General features: G+C 40.6%; 2 protein-coding genes across 4 annotated transcripts; both read right to left on the bottom strand.

Moving 5' to 3' along the window:
• Positions 1-574: 574 nt before the first annotated feature.
• Positions 575-6,675, bottom strand: zmp:0000001267 (b(0,+)-type amino acid transporter 1). The gene is made up of 6 exons (XM_040137895.1): positions 5,873-6,675; positions 1,680-1,813; positions 1,279-1,408; positions 1,072-1,196; positions 895-982; positions 575-805 (listed from the first exon to the last, which is right to left on the bottom strand). The coding sequence occupies exons 1-6, from the start codon at positions 6,569-6,571 to the stop codon at positions 575-577; spliced, it is 1,407 nt and encodes a 468-aa protein (XP_039993829.1). The 5' UTR covers positions 6,572-6,675.
• Positions 6,676-7,913: 1,238 nt separating this feature from the next.
• utp25 (UTP25 small subunit processor component) lies at positions 7,914-16,003 on the bottom strand. Of its 3 annotated transcripts, XR_005708179.1 has the most exons (13): positions 15,837-16,003; positions 14,785-14,824; positions 14,382-14,577; positions 14,047-14,295; positions 13,750-13,838; positions 13,242-13,652; positions 11,972-12,188; positions 11,671-11,873; positions 11,100-11,282; positions 10,642-10,751; positions 9,564-9,809; positions 9,386-9,459; positions 8,692-8,804 (listed from the first exon to the last, which is right to left on the bottom strand). XR_005708179.1 is itself a non-coding variant. In XM_040136309.1 (12 exons), exons 1-12 carry the CDS (start codon positions 15,935-15,937, stop codon positions 8,549-8,551), a joined length of 2,301 nt encoding a protein of 766 aa, XP_039992243.1. In that variant the 5' UTR covers positions 15,938-16,003; the 3' UTR covers positions 7,914-8,548. The 3 variants fall into 3 exon arrangements, 2 of the variants coding, with proteins under 2 accessions (XP_039992243.1, XP_039992244.1); XM_040136309.1 differs by lacking the exon at positions 9,386-9,459 and having other exon boundaries at positions 7,914-8,804; XM_040136310.1 differs by lacking the exons at positions 8,692-8,804; positions 9,386-9,459 and having other exon boundaries at positions 9,570-9,694.
• Positions 16,004-16,866: the final 863 nt, after the last annotated feature.

Here is a 16,866-nt window from a genome sequence, read left to right as displayed (position 1 = left end):
TTTTGCACTTGGAAGAGCTGCAATGTTGTGACGAATGCTTTTCCACTGCTTTAGCTGTGGGAAGTTACGGCCAAAAGGTACAGCAATTAGCTTGTGCTTTTTCTGTGTTGTAAATGTTTGATGAACAGTAAAAGTTCTCTGCGGCGTTTCTATTTTTCTAAGAACAGAGGAAGTCAAGGACACCTCTTCTTGCTCAGCCCCAAATCAATATGTATTATCATTCAGGAAAAAACTTGATAGTTAATTAGAAATTTTCTGTACAGGCCATGATGTAAAATCTATTCAAGATACATTTTTATGGATCTTTGCCTGGAACATTTGGCAAATGAACATTTATAATAAACTGAAATAGAAATGAAACAAATTAACAATAAGAGACGTTCCATTTCAATTCATCCATTGAAGCACAAACTCAGCTATTAAGGATGAACTGTTGCACAGGGAGACTCTGTAAGCCTTTTTTTCCTGTTCTCTCTAAATTGGATAAGAGTCAAAAGTCAGTGAAAGAAATACTAAGCACAACTGTGCAAAAAGGCACAGTGTAGTTAAAAAGCAGATGCATAACAACTGGAAATCACAGGTTTTTCTCTGCCGGGGCGACCTCCAAGAGCAGCTGCAGGAACACTGTTAACTTGGTCAACAGGTCTGGGCAAAGCTTGTAATGGATGAAGGGTATGTAGATTATGATTCCACTGAAGATAAATAAAGTCACATAGAGATATTCAATCTGAGGAGTGTCTATGATGGGTGCCAGCACAAGGAATATTGCTGCAATGAGGACCAGGATGGGGAGTATAATGGGAACCTGTGGACAGAGGAATAGATAAGCATGACAACACGCTATTGATTCTCATACAGTGTTAAAAAAATAAGAAAAATGTGTGCAACACTGACCCTGTAGGGCCTGGGGAGGTCTGGTTTCTTGATCTTGAGATAGAGGAGTCCAGACAGGGTGATGGCATAGAAAAACCAGGCAGTGAAACTGATGACAGCAATAAAGATAAATGTCAGACAAATGGGCTGTACGTATTTTCTAAAGAAATCATTAACAAATGCCGACCCAGCCTTCACCTAAAGAAGTTGACGATACTCTGGAAGTCTCCAGGGATCAGCACCACCAGAGAGATGACAGTGGTGAAGATCAGTGCTGGGGATGGAGTCAGTCTGTGGACGTGAGCCATGGCCAGAATATCTGGCTACAAAACAAACACAACTCTGTGACAAAAATCTTAAACTAAAAAAATCGAACACTTTTTTACAAAATGAAAAGACTCTCACCATGTGTCCTTCCCTGGCAGCAACAAAGCACACACGGCCGCCACTGAAGAAGGTCCCGTTCAGTGAACCAAAAGCAGACAATGCTGCAGCCACAGACATGATCCACCCCCAGCTCCCTAACACCTTATTCCTGTGGAAAAAAGTGGGAGTTCTCAAACAAGCTGCAACACTAGCCATTCCAACCTCCAAAAGCCACTGGCTGCAAGTACAAAGTATATCATGGGGCATGGGTAGATTATTCAGATTTTTTTCATATTTTAAAAGGTTATTAGTGATTTTTAAACCAAGGTAAATGAAAAATCATCAGATTAAATTCCCTTTGATAATTAGTTATTTTAACAACAGAAACAAATCAGACCATCTACCGCCATCGTTGTCTTCAAGAGCAGGTGCTGCCTTACCCCCAGGTAACTGCTACTGCACTGGAGGACATGAGCTCTTTAGGCGTCATCACTGTCAGGTAGCTCACGTTCACCAGCAGATATAAGCCAGTCACCAGAGAAATGGCTATCAAAACTGCTCTAGGAAGGTTGACCTGAGACAAAAAAGACAACATTTCTATGCTTGGCTCAATAATGTACGAGCTTGCATGATGGATAGTTGTAATACTAATGCTGGAATCTGGGTAAATAAGGATTTAGTCAGAAGTTAAGACTCCAATGTTGAATGAAATGATAAAAAAGTCTGAGCACAATACCAAGCCTGAGGTGCTGTAAACTGGGGTGCTGTGTATCGACTTGTCACACAGTAGCTGACACACAAGAAATTATCCATGAGCATGTGGGATTACAGGATTCAAATAGTGGGACTGAATAACACAAGACTTACTTTTTATTAGGTAATATAAATCTGAAATAAAAATCTACAAGCATGAAAATCTGGTGAGCAAAATTGAGCATCATTAATTATCTTGCGACAGTTAAATCAGCAATAACTACAGTAAAGAATAATGTACATGCGATTAACTTTGGAAAGCAAACAAAAATCATTCAAGGGGGCTCTATAAACGTTCTAAAGCCTTTCAGTAGCAGTCTGCACAACCACAGATGTTTCAGTCCATATCGCTTTATGCATTCAGCTCAAGCTGGTGAAGGTGAGTTCTTTTTGAACTGCCATGAACAACAAGCATTATCAAACAGAAAGATTAGCCATTGTCATTAACTTGAAAATGATTCACATCTCTTTTTTTATGAGAGCCCAGATACCCAGAAAAAGGTTTGCATTGTCATGACATCTCGTTACGTAATCAACTGATAAAAATTGTCTGGCTCTTGAACCTCTACAATCATTGTTTGTTTTACATTTTCCATATAAATTTTCAGTCAAATTAAATACAGCCGAGATCTACAGAAATTTTGTGAAAAATTGTGAAAAAAACCCCCCACCATCAACAACCTAATGTCTAACGACCAAGAAAAGTCCTCTGAGATTGAAAACCTTCTGCGTGACCTGCATTTTCTGCCAAAGAATATTATGTAATATTTCAACTGCCACTTGTTGCTATATTCTTATATTTTATATAAGATAAACTGCACACATACACATGATAGAAAAAACACTGATTGTTGCACACCTTTATCACAGTTAGATAAATTTACAACTGTAACGTGGTTAGGATCACATCTTTGAGTGTCTTTATGTTAACACTGACACCTCTGGCAGTTTGGTTATTGGTCTACAAAGAAACTTAAGAATGTCAATTGACAATAGACTGATACATCGATACTGAAGTAAGGATTCAGAGCTTATAAAAATAATCTTTAATAACACATCACCTGTCAAGTGACTCGAGGGACTGTTGCATTTAAAAAGAATATATAATGCTATAATTCACTCACTTGAGCACACATCCACACTCCAGCTCCTTACAGTCTCACCTCTGGTATTTTCAGCTGACATAGTTCAAGACCAGAGTTCCTGATAAAAAGCCATTCCTAGAGTGCTCAAAGAGTACTGAGTCCCTTTAAACGCATTGTCAACTTTCAAATTTTCAACAATCACATTGCTGCTCTGTATGAGCTCCCCTATCCCTCTGAATTCTATGAATGTCAATGTCACCACTTTGGCTACCAAGAAGACTACCTGGATCCTGGCAGCAATGCGGACATTCCAGCCACTGGCTACGGGAGACAACCAGCATAATCACAGCAGCAACACACTTCACTAACAGCTGTGGAGGATGGCAGACCATGTAAAATAGTGCCATGGCATATTCTGCAATGTTAATTGCCATTGCTGCAACGCTGAACGGCCTCACAACCAAGACAAAAGGGATTGCTGCAAGGAAAGCAGGACTTTAACCATAGATCCTCGGTATGTATTTGAAGTCCCCACCAGATTAATAAATGATTGTCCCCAGCTCAGCATAGTGCTTCCCACGTAGGCTAGTACAAACTGTGGGGATATGGATATACCGGATCCGATCATTGTTCTTGCAACTAGTGCTACACCGCCAATCAACCCAATTTCCCTTTTCATTTACATTCAGGGCCTCAGTTTCTTTGTCTGCCATGGCCACACAGATCTGTGAGTGTAGGTTCAAGGCACTGTAGTTGTGATTCACCCTTACGGATAAGAAGCCCAGAAAAAGAAGTATTTTCACACCGAAGGACCAGAAGCTGCACACATCAGAAATGACTGGCAAAGTAGTAAAAGACAGTAAGGACTGTTCATGGTAGGCTATCTGAATTTAATATGAACTCAGTCATTCAAACACTAACCTCAGCACTTCAACTCACTGTGTAATTTACTGTCAAGCGTTGTTAATCCTTGTTACTTATAAACACCATAAAATGTATGATCTTAAAAAAAGATCTATGTGGGAGGCGTGGTTCTTGGGCAATTTGAGTGATTGCCAAAGAAGATCAATAAACAATGATTGACAAAAAAGGTGTTTGATCCTGATTGTAGATCTACAGTGCTAGTAGACTGCATAGTTAATAACATAATTATATAATCTTGCAATTTAATATTTCCCAGCAGCATAATTATATATTTTTCTAATGAAATTGATGAAAAGTAAACTTTGAAACTCTTACTTCTGGATGCTTCAGCTCTTCAGTTAAATAATTCAAAGTGTTCCAGCCATCGTATGACCACAAGCCCTGATATAAAGCAATTCCAATGGAGCTGACCCCAACATTTGTTCCCTCAAAGGAGTTATCGAAGCTCTGTGTGTTGCCCTGGAAAAGCATCACAATACCTCCGAGTACGATCACTGCCAGTGCCAGCGCTTTGACTACCATGGAAAACACCTGAATGGCGGTGGCCAAGCGGACACTGAGACAGTTAACTATGGCCAGCACCATGATAACTCCTGCTGCCATGCATTTCACCACCAGTTGTGGAGGGGTGCAGCCATCGTAAAACGGGGCCACAACATACTCAGCAACACCCAAGGCAATTCCTGTGGCACTGGCAGGCCTCATGACAATGACGAAGCTGAAGACATACATGAAAGCCACTATTTGCCCTGCTGTCCGCAGCATGTAGATATACTCCGCTCCAGACTCGGGCATGACTGTGCCCAGTTCAGCATAGCAGAGCCCCCCCAGCATGGATATCAACCCACAACAAGCCCATACAATAAGGCTGGCCCCTGGGCTGCCAATAGTGGATAGCACATATTGGGGGGATATGAAGATCCCGGATCCTATCATAGTTCCAGCTATGAACGACACAGCTCCTATTATTCCCAATTCCCTCTTCAGATTGAGCCTCTGTTTGTCACACTCCATTGTTTGAGAGCTGCCTTTTCCTCAAAGGAATTTGCAGACGACACGTACCTTGCGCAGAATTAGCTATACATTAACTGCTGTCTGTTGGGTAATGTTTGAGTCATGTTGACACAGGTGAAGTCTCCCTTCAACAGCGAATCAAGGTGTGGCGAGGCTGTTTTTCCATGACTTTGTTCATTACTTCCAGCTGCGATCTAAACACCAGATTTGTAAAGAATTACCACATTATATTACTGTAAATTCTCTGCTGAGAATTTTGTGACATCAGGAGATCCACTAATATGCAACACACACGAGGTAACTCCAGAAAATGACAGACGCATCGGCTTTACTTAAAAACCATCATCAGAGGCAGTTTGGTGTCAGGACATCACAGTAAATAAACACCAGATGTGCTAGCTGACTGCATCAATTAGGCTGGTGTCAAAGGCCTCCACAGCTTGTTGATACGTGCTCTTCTAACTTACAAGCGGAGGAATCCTGAGACATCAGCCGGATTGACGCAGTCAGCTGGCATCCTGGGTATTTATTTCGTGTGGTTTCCTGATACCAAACTGCCTCTGATGATGGTTTTTAAGTAAAGCCGATGCGTCTGTCATTTTCTGGAGTTACCTCGTGTGTGTTGCATATTAGTGGATCTCCTGAAGTCACAAACTTCTCAGCAGAGTATCCTGATACCAAATTGCTCCTGATGATCATTTTTAAGTAAAGCTGAAAGCTTTGAGACTGGAGCATTGCCTCTGTTGGTTTTGGAGTGAACTAACTTTAGACACTTTTTTCACAATTTTTCAGTTAAGTTTGATTTAACACTTACACATAACACTTTCCACTAAAACCCTATATTCCCTTTTACTTACCTCTGGACGTTGCAGCTCCTCCGTCACATAATTCAGATTGTTCCATCCATCATAGGACCACAGTCCCTGGTAGAAAGCAATACCAATTGGATTTACACCTAAATTTGTGTTCTCAAAAGAGTCTTCAAAGTTTTCAGTGTGCCCCCTTATGAGCATCACCACACCTCCTATTACAATGACTCCCAGGGCCAGAACCTTGGCCACCATAAAAAACACTTGGACTGACATTGAAAACCGAACATTGAGGCAATTGACAGTGGCTAGCACTATAATTGTAGCTGCAGCCACGCACTTCACCAGCAGCACTGGAGGGGGGCAGTCTGAGTAGAAAGGAGCCACAACATACTGAGCGAAACTCAGCGCGATGCCAGCGACACCAGCAGGTCTTACAAATAACACAGAACTGAAGATTAACATGAAGGCGACGACTGGACCTGAAGTCCTGAGGATGTAGATGTACTCTCCCCCTGATTCTCTTATGACAGTGCCCAGTTCAGCGTAGCAGAAAGAGACCAGTATCACAAGTAAACCACAGCATGCCCACACCACCAAGCTGGCTCCGGGGCTGCCGATGGTGTAGAGCACTGTCTGTGGGGACATGAAGATCCCAGATCCAATCATTGTCCCTCCGATGAGGGACACGGCTCCCACCAGCCCGACTTCCCGCTTCAGTTTGAGCTTCTCTGTTTTGTTATCCATAATCACAGCCGTTACAGACAATCTGTTGTAGACACCTTTACCAGTGGAGAAGACACTATAATTCTGTGGCCAAAGTCACTCTTGCAGCAACTCGGGGAGTTAATAATTACGTGGGTGGGTCATACAACTGAGTATTTATTGGAGCCTGTTGTGCTTTATAGCATATCTTTTTTCAAGGGGATCAGTGTATGTTGTGCCGGCCCCATGTCTTTCTTTGGTTTTCCTGGGGGGCTGTGCTCCCCTCTTTTGTTCAGGAGTTCAGAGGCTCGAGCTGAAACCATCTCTCAGACATGCAGTACACCCGAGGAACCTGGGCCCTGAAGTCCTTAAATCATACACACACACACACACACACACACACACACACACACACACACACACACACACACACACACACACACACACACACACACACACACACACACACACACACACACAATTTGTATTTTTGTATTTCATATATTCAAATAAAACATTTCACATTCATTTAAGGACTATGTGTGGTTTCCTTCCATTGTCACACACTTTTGAACCCAGATTGTGAAAACACCAAGAATCAGGTTATTTATTACTTTAAATTCTTCTGGCTTAAAATTCCTACAATGCTTTATCAGAAAACACAGGCAACACAACCATGATTCATTTCAAACAATTTTATAGTGGGTATGCCACCATACTAAGAACCATAAAAACTGATATAATATCATTATTATTATATACTATAATTCTGTGGCCAAAGTCACTCTTGCAGCAACTCGGGGAGTTAATAATTACGTGGGTGGGTCATACAACTGAGTATTTATTGGAGCCTGTTGTGCTTTATAGCATATCTTTTTTCAAGGGGATCAGTGTATGTTGTGCCGGCCCCATGTCTTTCTTTGGTTTTCCTGGGGGGCTGTGCTCCCCTCTTTTGTTCAGGAGTTCAGAGGATCGAGCTGAAACCATCTCTCAGACATGCAGTACACCCGAGGAACCTGGGCCCTGAAGTCCTTAAATCATCCACACACACACACACACACACACACACACCCACACACACACACACACACACCCACACCCACACCCACACACACACACACACACACACACACACACACACACACACACACACACACACCACTCCATGCTCACAGACATACCTTACTTGTATTTTTGTATTTCATATATTCAAATAAAACATTTCACATTCATTTAAGGACTATGTGTGGTTTCCTTCCATTGTCACACACTTTTGAACCCAGATTGTGAAAACACCAAGAATCAGGTTATTTATTACTTTAAATTCTTCTGGCTTAAAATTCCTACAATGCTTTATCAGAAAACACAGGCAACACAACCATGATTCATTTCAAACAATTTTATAGTGGGTATGCCACCATACTAAGAACCATAAAAACTGATATAATATCATTATTGTAGCACTTTATGAACATTTTAGCACTTTCAGGACAGGTATTTCTACAAATAGGAACGCTTATGAAATAAAGGGAATGAGATCCTTTGCAATATAAATCATCATAACAAAATATTTATACTATATGCTGAATCTGGAAGCACACATCCAACCAGTGAGTGATGTTTTTACAACATCTTCTCACAGTGATAATCCACAACCTCATTTACAAACCAGAACAATGTTTTATGATCATGTCACTTTGTGGCTTGATGTTTCTGGATGGCTACAAGACATCAAACAAAGCCAATGAAAATGTTTTGTTCCTTGTGCATCTTTGAGTTAATGTCCAAACATAAAGGAAAGAATTCTTATCTTTTCCAGGGGCGCACTTTTCCGATGAGAAACCAGGTACTATGCTATTTCACATGTCACATTGCAATCCTATATCACAGGGCTGCAGTCAACACCCAATTCAGGGTCATCCTAGTGTAATGCCATAGATCCTGATGAGATTTTATATGTACAGTAGATATCTACCATGGTTTCAGCCCAGTAGTCCCTCTTTTTTCTGTCCAGCTCCATCAGGAGGCTTTATCTTCCCCTCCTGTAATAAAGAGGTGAACAGTCTTGTTGGAGTGCAGCATCTGTCCGGCTCGCTGGGCTCCGCTGATGGCAGCCAGTTTGTGGGCATCATAGCGGGAGTAGAGGGCAGTGCAGGTCCAGCTGGCCTCTTCCCCCTGGCCCCCCGCTGCCAGCATGTTACACACTTCGCTGTAGAAGTGGGGGAAGCAGGGCAATCCATAAAATATCAGGTTCCGGATCCCTTTGATGGTGTACCTGAATAAAAGAAGTCGAATCAGGGTTTCTGCAGAGCTCACCAAGTAAAGACTTTTTAAGACCTTTTAATGCCACACAGAATGCATTTTAATCTCGTCACATGGACATACTAGCCAGAATATGAAAGTATGATGGAAAACCAGTAGAAACAATACGGTCTGGAATTGTTTAAGACTTTTTAAGACCTGCAAGATCTTTTTGATTCTACAGTATTAGCATATCTTCAGAAAAGTATGAAGAATTACATTCTTGTTTGAGGTACAATTTCAGTCTAATTGCAAATACATCTCTCTGTGTTGTTGTTATTAACAGACTAAAATAAAGAAGCCACAGTGTATGACTACCCTCTCCCATGTCGTAAATAAACTAGAGAAAGTGGTTTGAATTCTTTGGCTCTTCACAAATACACGAGTGAAGTAAAAGGTCTAACTTTTGAACTCTGTAAAACAGATTATATCTGTTTCCTTCACGTGTTGTCGCAGTTAGTGATATGTTAACTCTATCACTATAAGGTGATAAAGTTTCCTGTCTTTAAGCCCTGTATTATAGATGGCATGGGAGTCATATTCATATATATTCACCATATCCATGGGTCGTGTTGTGGTTAGTGAGGTGCAGTTTGGTCCCCTGAACAGCCAGTGTCGAAATTTACTACCTGGCCCTCGATAATCGCTGGTTGAAAAGACAAACTCCCCCTCAATTCAAACACAGAACCCAACACATGTGAGACTGCCTGGTGGAGCATTAAAAAGAACTGACCTCTTGTAGAAGTAGAAGCGTTCAGTGAAGAGCAGGAACTGTTTCTCCCCTTTCTGGAAGAAATGCCTGGCTCGGGACACCTCTGATTTGCTGGAATACTCGCAGATGCTGGCAAAATTTATCTCCTCTTTCTTCATGTAGTTACGCAATCGGACATAGTCAAAGTAAGAGGGGATGTAGATCAGAGTGTGGGACATAACTGAGTCCCTGTACTGAGGCAGCACTTTATCTACAAAGAACTGAAACCTATGAGCAGGATGGGAAAGAGTGGAAATAAAAAAAATTTAATCATTTGTCAAGATCTTCTGAACTAATTAATTTAAATGATAAATCAGACAAAAATAAAGAAAATAAAAATGTTGATAAGCCAAACACAAGGGTAATACAAAAAACACCTCAAAAGAAAGAAAATGATCTAGATAATGGGTACAACTGATTAGTATGACAACTAATAAGTCACCATAAAACGTTATTAACCTGAAAGGACAGAAAGGCTATGAGAGATGTAATGTTAAAATAAAGAAAGAGCTCAGGAAGGGGGCAGAAGTGTGTTTGTTTTCATGCAAAGGGAAAAAGCAGAAAGACCGTGAACATGATTCTTTGACAGTTAAAGGTTCTTTGTGGAGTTTTTGACCTCTAGTAAAACTAGAGTTTTTTGTTTTGTTTCCTGCACATGGACAAGGGTGACGTGACAAATGCCTGTCAATGGTTTCACACTTTTCCGCTGATCTACAGGTGGTGGTAACGCACCCAGCTATGCTGAAATGCATTATCAAAGGCAGGGCAGAGGGAGACTTCTGGTTAGTAATAAGTAAACATGGATGTAAACAATGATGGATTTAAAATACTTTAAAAAAAAAAAGAAAAGAAAAAAAAAGGGTTTGCAAATGTTTTTGTTGATGAAGGAAATGCATGCAACAAGTTTATCAAGGATGCACACAGTGTGTTTTGGTGAGGAAAACTGAATGTAAACATAACTTTTGTTTGTTCACAAGAAAATTCCACAGGGCCCTTTAAACAGCCAGTCGCCCATGTTTAATAGTCAAGCTGCGATGATTCACCTGTAGGAGGATCTTACCTGGCATCATGGTCCATGAAGCTGTCAGAGGAGAACATTTGAAACACATGAGGCAGCTGGACCAGCACCTGGCAGATGGAACCTGTTTTTGGAATGTTCTTAATGGCAATCTAAAACAAAAAAACATCAATTATTTACTTGAAAAAAAAAATTACAACATCAAATGAGAATGAAGAAACTTTCTTTATCTAAATACAAACAGAGATTTCACTGCCAGTGACTTCTTGTTTTCACTCTTTATCCTGGAAGTTCAGTATGATAGCCCACCAGAGCTATCTTAGGATATCTAGCAAGCTACATTAAACAACGTAAGTGTCGCTACTGCTCCAACCACTGAGGATAAACTCAAGCTGAGATCATGTCTGCCTCTTAATAATGTGTTGAACTAAAAGTGCAGTCTGCGCTCAACCTTCGGGATCTGGTGTAACGTTGAGTGTAAAGTGTATAAGTAGGAGTACCTGTCCACGGTAGTTGGAACAGTGTTTGGTAAGGATGTTGTTGATCTGTGGCTCCTGGATGGAGCTGAACACCAGCGTCTGCCGGTAGTGTCTGGCCCAGTTGTTCAGGTTCCACATCCTCACCCTGGAGAAGTCCACTCCATGGGAGTCCAGCGGCTGCAGGTTCATGTGATTAATCACATGCTAGTTGGGGTTGACAAAGTAATGTTACATATGAAATCAAATACACAGACAGTCCTCCACAACAGTAATTTCTGAAAATATTTAGTTATAGCCTGTTTATCACGAGCAAGTTCTAAAATGTGACACTTGTAAAACACTTGCAATTTAAAAATACCAGCACAACCCTTTTAGAATCTATTCTGAATTAAACCTTAATCCGAAATTCTCTCTCAAGGCTCCAGCAGTGATGACCTAAATGCCAAATCGGAACATGTTTTGATTTATCACACAGCTGTTGGGCAGCAGATAGCGCTACATCTTCCCAGCAATATGAAACTTAAGTTGATGCTCTGATAGAGAAATGCCATCATGCAGTAGTACGCCATTTTGAACCTGTTAGTATTCTTACCAGGACATGTTCCCAGTTCTGCATGAGGAAGACATCTGCCTGGTCCACCACTAACAGCTCGATGGAGGAGAGGAAGTCAAAGTCTCTCTTACTTTCTCCTTCAACTCCCAGCACTGTGCGCAGGCCCAGGGGAGACGCAATGATGATGTCTGACGAGTAGAAGGGGGCGTACAGACGCATACTGCTCCTCACAATGGAGATACCTGAAGAAGTGAGAGGACAACAACAGGATGTCAGACTGAAAAACTTGGGAGGTCTTCCAAAAGAGGGTCAACTTCTTTTTTTTGTCCCCCAACTGTACCTATCCTGAAGTGATCATCAACGTTGCCTGAGAAGATAGCGTGATAATCATCTGGTCTCTGCAGATTGGGTGGTTGGTCATCCGCCTCTTCTCCAAACTCCTCCTTGAACCTCTTCTTGTTGCTGACCACGATCTTCTTGCCTTTGGTCTCCAGCAGGCTGATGAACGTCTGGATGACTTGCAGAGCTCCGCCTCGGAATGGCACGAGAATCAGGACCTGACAAATTCATAACTGTTATTACCACAAAGCAGCTGACTAGAAAAGGTCAAATATTGTGTTTTGAACATTTGTGGCTAAGTGGAAGCATTTCAATCGGGATGAAATAATCCTGAGGGGATCCAGTGATCCAAACTGCCGCTGCTTTAATCAAACACAATGCAAAAAGTGAGTTACTCTCAGATCATTCATGCACATATAAGATCAATCATAACTGCTGTTCAGGGTGAAATCACTTTTTTTTCCTACTTTAAAAACATGGAGACCTGCATGCAGCAGGTAAAACTAATGATTTTCCCAATTTTTGCTGTCTTACTTGGAATCATTATCTGACAAAGGCCTTTTAACACGAAAACAAGGTTTTGATGAAATCTTAGTTCGTACAATGTGTAACAACATAATCAGCAATACACCTGAAGCACAAGATCCTTGTGCAGAAATGTTCACAAACTACGTCACAAATACACTGCTTCGTGACATGCAGTGTGAAACGAAGGTGTGTGTCTTTCTGAACTATGTCCAATCAATTCACTTTTTCACAAGTGGACTCAAATCGAGGTCTAGAAACATCTCAAGGATAATTAAAGCAAACATTATCCATTTATATATCATTTTTTTATTTTCAATAAATTTGCAAAAATGTCTAAAAACATGTTTTCCCTTTGTCATTATGGGTTATTAAGTGTAGACTGATGAGCAAAAAAGGCAATTTTATCCAACTAAAATTATATCTACAACACAATAAAGTCTTTAATGAAACTTTAATAAATTTATGTGGTGGCAGCATGATGCTGCCACCACTGCTCTCAATACCTTCTGAAGTCACTGTATGATTTGCACTCACAGTCTGTGTGAAATTAACATCTCTTTTGCTACTATCCTGCTCTTGGTATTTGTGACTAAACCAGGCACGATTTGCAACTAAAGGAGAACTCAAAAAAGTGCACTTTAGTGGAGGAAAATTAATTAGAATTTAATTTATTATTCCTGATGTTTAGAAATGTCAAGTGAAGCTCTGTCAGGAAACCAAATATAATGCAAACAACCGTTTACCTTGGGCCGAGTCAGGCCTTGGTCTCTGGGTTCATCCATTGGCTCAGCTCCAGGTTTAGCCTGAGTCTTCTGCTCTCTTAGCTGGGCGTTGTGAGCCAGGACCTGGGAGTTGGCCTTCAGTACGTGGTTGAGCACATGGACGCAGTATGCACTGCGCACCTGAGGGCCCTTATTCAGGGGACACATCTCTGGGTAGTATAGGTCCTTGTAAGAACCCATGAGGGCCAGCAGCTCTAGTTGGAGAGGGCTGATCTCTTCAGCCACCCCCTTAGGATCAGAGGTCTGGTTTAGATCCTTCCAGCGGGACTCCAAGAGTTTGTGGAAAACTGGGAGGTTTGTGTCTTTCTGAGGGCCAATGGTTCCAAACTTCTCCAGGGGATTGGTACAGAGCAGACTGCCCAATTTTGGCCACTATGTAAGAGAATGAAAAAGATAGAATCTGTAGTTAGAATTTATTTTAATGAAAAAAGCTTGCTGGTAAATTTAATCAAATTTACGTGGTAAATACCGTGATCTGAGTCTTGTCTTTGCTGCCAGATGTTATCTTCTGCACATCCTCTTCCCCAAGCTCCGTGTCCAAATGCTGTAAAAACATGTCTGCATAGAGAGAATAAAAACAGTACAACACGCTGTAGTTACATCAAGTTTTCTAATTCAGTGAGTCATTTTACTTAATTTGAAAAATAAAAACACAAATTGCATCTTTTAAATTTCCAAGTAACTAAACAAAGAATTCAGTGTGTTGTATTTTACAAAACCAGCAGAAAACTTTTATTTTGAAGAGAAATGATCACTCCTTTCTTACCCTTGCTGTCTTCATGCTCTGCAGTGCATGCAGTGTCCTCTTGTTCTCCTTCACCCATGAAGTTGGTCTCTAGACAGAACTGGGACTCATGCTCCTTATCTACGAACTCTTCATCTCCTTTATGCTTTTCCTCCTCCCCCTCTCCTGCTACCACTTCAGTCAGACCTTCATCTTCATCTGCAGGTTCCTCCTCTCCCCCTTCATCTTCATCACCATCCCCACTGTCATCTTCAACTCCGTCACTGTCCTCTACAGTAAAACGCACCATGGTATTCAGTCAAATGGAAATATAGTCCCAACAAGATGTTCAATTGTTCCGGAAATACAAAACACACCTTCACCTAGAAGCTCTTCTTCTTCCTCTTCATCATCAGTGCTTTCCTCCTCTTCACTCTGGTCATTGCCATCAGGTTGGCTGAGAGTTGAAAGAAGTTTCTGGTAGGCCGTTTTCTGTTCGGGTTCCTCCTCCTCCTTCTCCCCCTCTTCTTCCAGCTCATCAGGCTCAGCGTCAGATTGTTCAGGGCTTGCTGGCTATAAAAGAGGTGAGGTCAGAACACCTTTCAATTTGCATTATCATAATATTGGTATAGCTCAAATATTAAAAAAAAAAACTGTCTGGAGTATATCAATGAGTGCGAAATTACTTTCAGGAACTCATGTTTGTGCAATGACAATTAATACAATCATCCATTTTATGTTGCCTAAAATGGGGTTTATGAATTGTACAGCACTACTCACCAGTTTCACTATTTCAGTTCTTTCAGGTTTTCCATTGACTCTGTGCAGAAAACACAAAGGGAAACAGAGTTATTCAGACAACAAAACTATTTGAAGACCACAATCTTAAAATGACATGTTAGAAAGCTCTTTGTTTGGGCTGCTTGAGGACACGCTAGGAGTATGCAGGGAAAAAGCAAAGCGCTGTTCTAGGTGCACATCACTGGATTACTTAGGGTGCATTTAGGATTACAATTTAAGAGAGGAAAGCTTCTCCATTAAAGTGTTGAAGGAGTCCACGTCTAGAAAAACCTCTATTGAAAGAATTGGCGGTGATTGGTATTGCTTGAAAAAAAGCACAATGGTCATTAACATTTTTCTTTGATTCACGCTGATTGTTCAGATATAGGCTTACCATATTATTAAGGGACAAGTTTCAAATTTACCAAAATTTACAAACCAGGGAAGTCCTAAATCTTGGCCAAAGACATGTGAGTAAAAATAAGTTTATCTCTATCAACTTTGACTTGGTACAATACGTACAGTTGTTATTAAAAGATAATCCCAATGCTGTCACCCAAGGAGATTTCTTCCCTTTATTTATTTTGTATGTGTGTGTGTGTGTGTGTGTGTGTGCGCACACTTCCTCGTTTAAGGTGTGTGTTTAAGGTGAATGTCTCTACAATGTGTAAGTAAACTTTTATCTTATGCTTCTAATATTTTTGTACTCTTTCTGCTGCTAGCCTTTTCGCTATTCAGCTACAATGAAGAACCACATTAAGTATACATTAACATAACATTCATTCTGTGGTTCCTCTCGTGTGTGGTTATGTTATTGTTCCCATTTATATTTTCCAACATATAGGGTAAGTCTGTAACGCTGAGTTTTCGTGAACAGGCTCCTTCGAAGAGTCAGCTTTATGTTTTTAGTAATCACACGTAACTATAGCTAACGTTATCCACTGTATGTGGCTAAACTGTGCCACAGCCGTCTGAATGGAACTTCGCTAGTTGGCTAACACAAAAGCTGAATTATTCCTTTAAGACAGGCCGGAGCGCGCTGCGATACTTACACATCATGGAATGGATGCTCCTCCCCAAATTCCTTCAGGTGTTTCTTTTGTTTTTTGGATAAATTTATGAAAAGTTGCTTGTTCTGCCTTCTCTTACCCATGTTGACACTACGATACACGTGTGTTTCTCCTGTCTCGTTCGTGGTTGACGTGTATCAGCAACACTATCTTACTACCATCTACAGGACCGGAGTGGAATTGCAGGTTTTTACAGCTCCACTTTTGGATTCTTGTTGGGGACATGAAGGAACTGATCCTCACATTCTGCAGTACATGCAGTCCAGGAGAAAAAAAAAATGATTACAGTTATTCAGATAATATTACTTTCAGTGTAACTAAAGCCAGAGATATCAATTTATGTAAGGCCACTGGATATTGTACACCATCATTTATCTAATGTACCACCAAAACATGGACAACCTGATTATAGAGACCAAATTACTGTCTGATGACAGAAAGATAATCATTGTCCAGTGCAATAGATTATTAGTTCTAGGTTATCAGCTTTAGAGAGATTGCTATTGTTGAATGATCTTTTAATAATCAAACAGAGAAGGAAAATTGATTGAATAAATGGATTGAGCCGGCTTTATGGATTTCTTGCTTTTACTCCTGATTTGATGTCCACATAGGCCCACTGTAATCACACATCAGGTTACTGAGTAAACCCCTCGACCTTTGTGTTGAAATACATTTCTTAAAATGCAACATTAGTGCAATATTTAAAGTGAAAAAAAAAAAAAATATAGATTTGTACCACAACAACCTTTCTACTTAATGTAATATCTAAAGCAAGTTGGTAAATATTTAATAAATAAGTGCTCTCAAGATTACTTCAGGGTGAGATGAGGGTACTGGAAGGTGCAGCAAAGGGCACAAAAGGTTATCTGCAGTACTTTGAGGGTTGATGTTCATTCAAACTAGCTTAGCAGATCATATCCAGAGTGTCTGTCTCCTAAAGATTGTAGTCTATCTGCTGTTTGAAAACTAATCTTGATCAATTATTGAACATGGTAATATCAATTTACCG

This window comes from Xiphias gladius, chromosome 10, assembly GCF_016859285.1.
Source record: "Xiphias gladius isolate SHS-SW01 ecotype Sanya breed wild chromosome 10, ASM1685928v1, whole genome shotgun sequence".
NCBI classification, from domain to species: domain Eukaryota; kingdom Metazoa; phylum Chordata; class Actinopteri; order Istiophoriformes; family Xiphiidae; genus Xiphias; species Xiphias gladius.
This window is presented reverse-complemented; position numbering and strand designations above follow the sequence as displayed.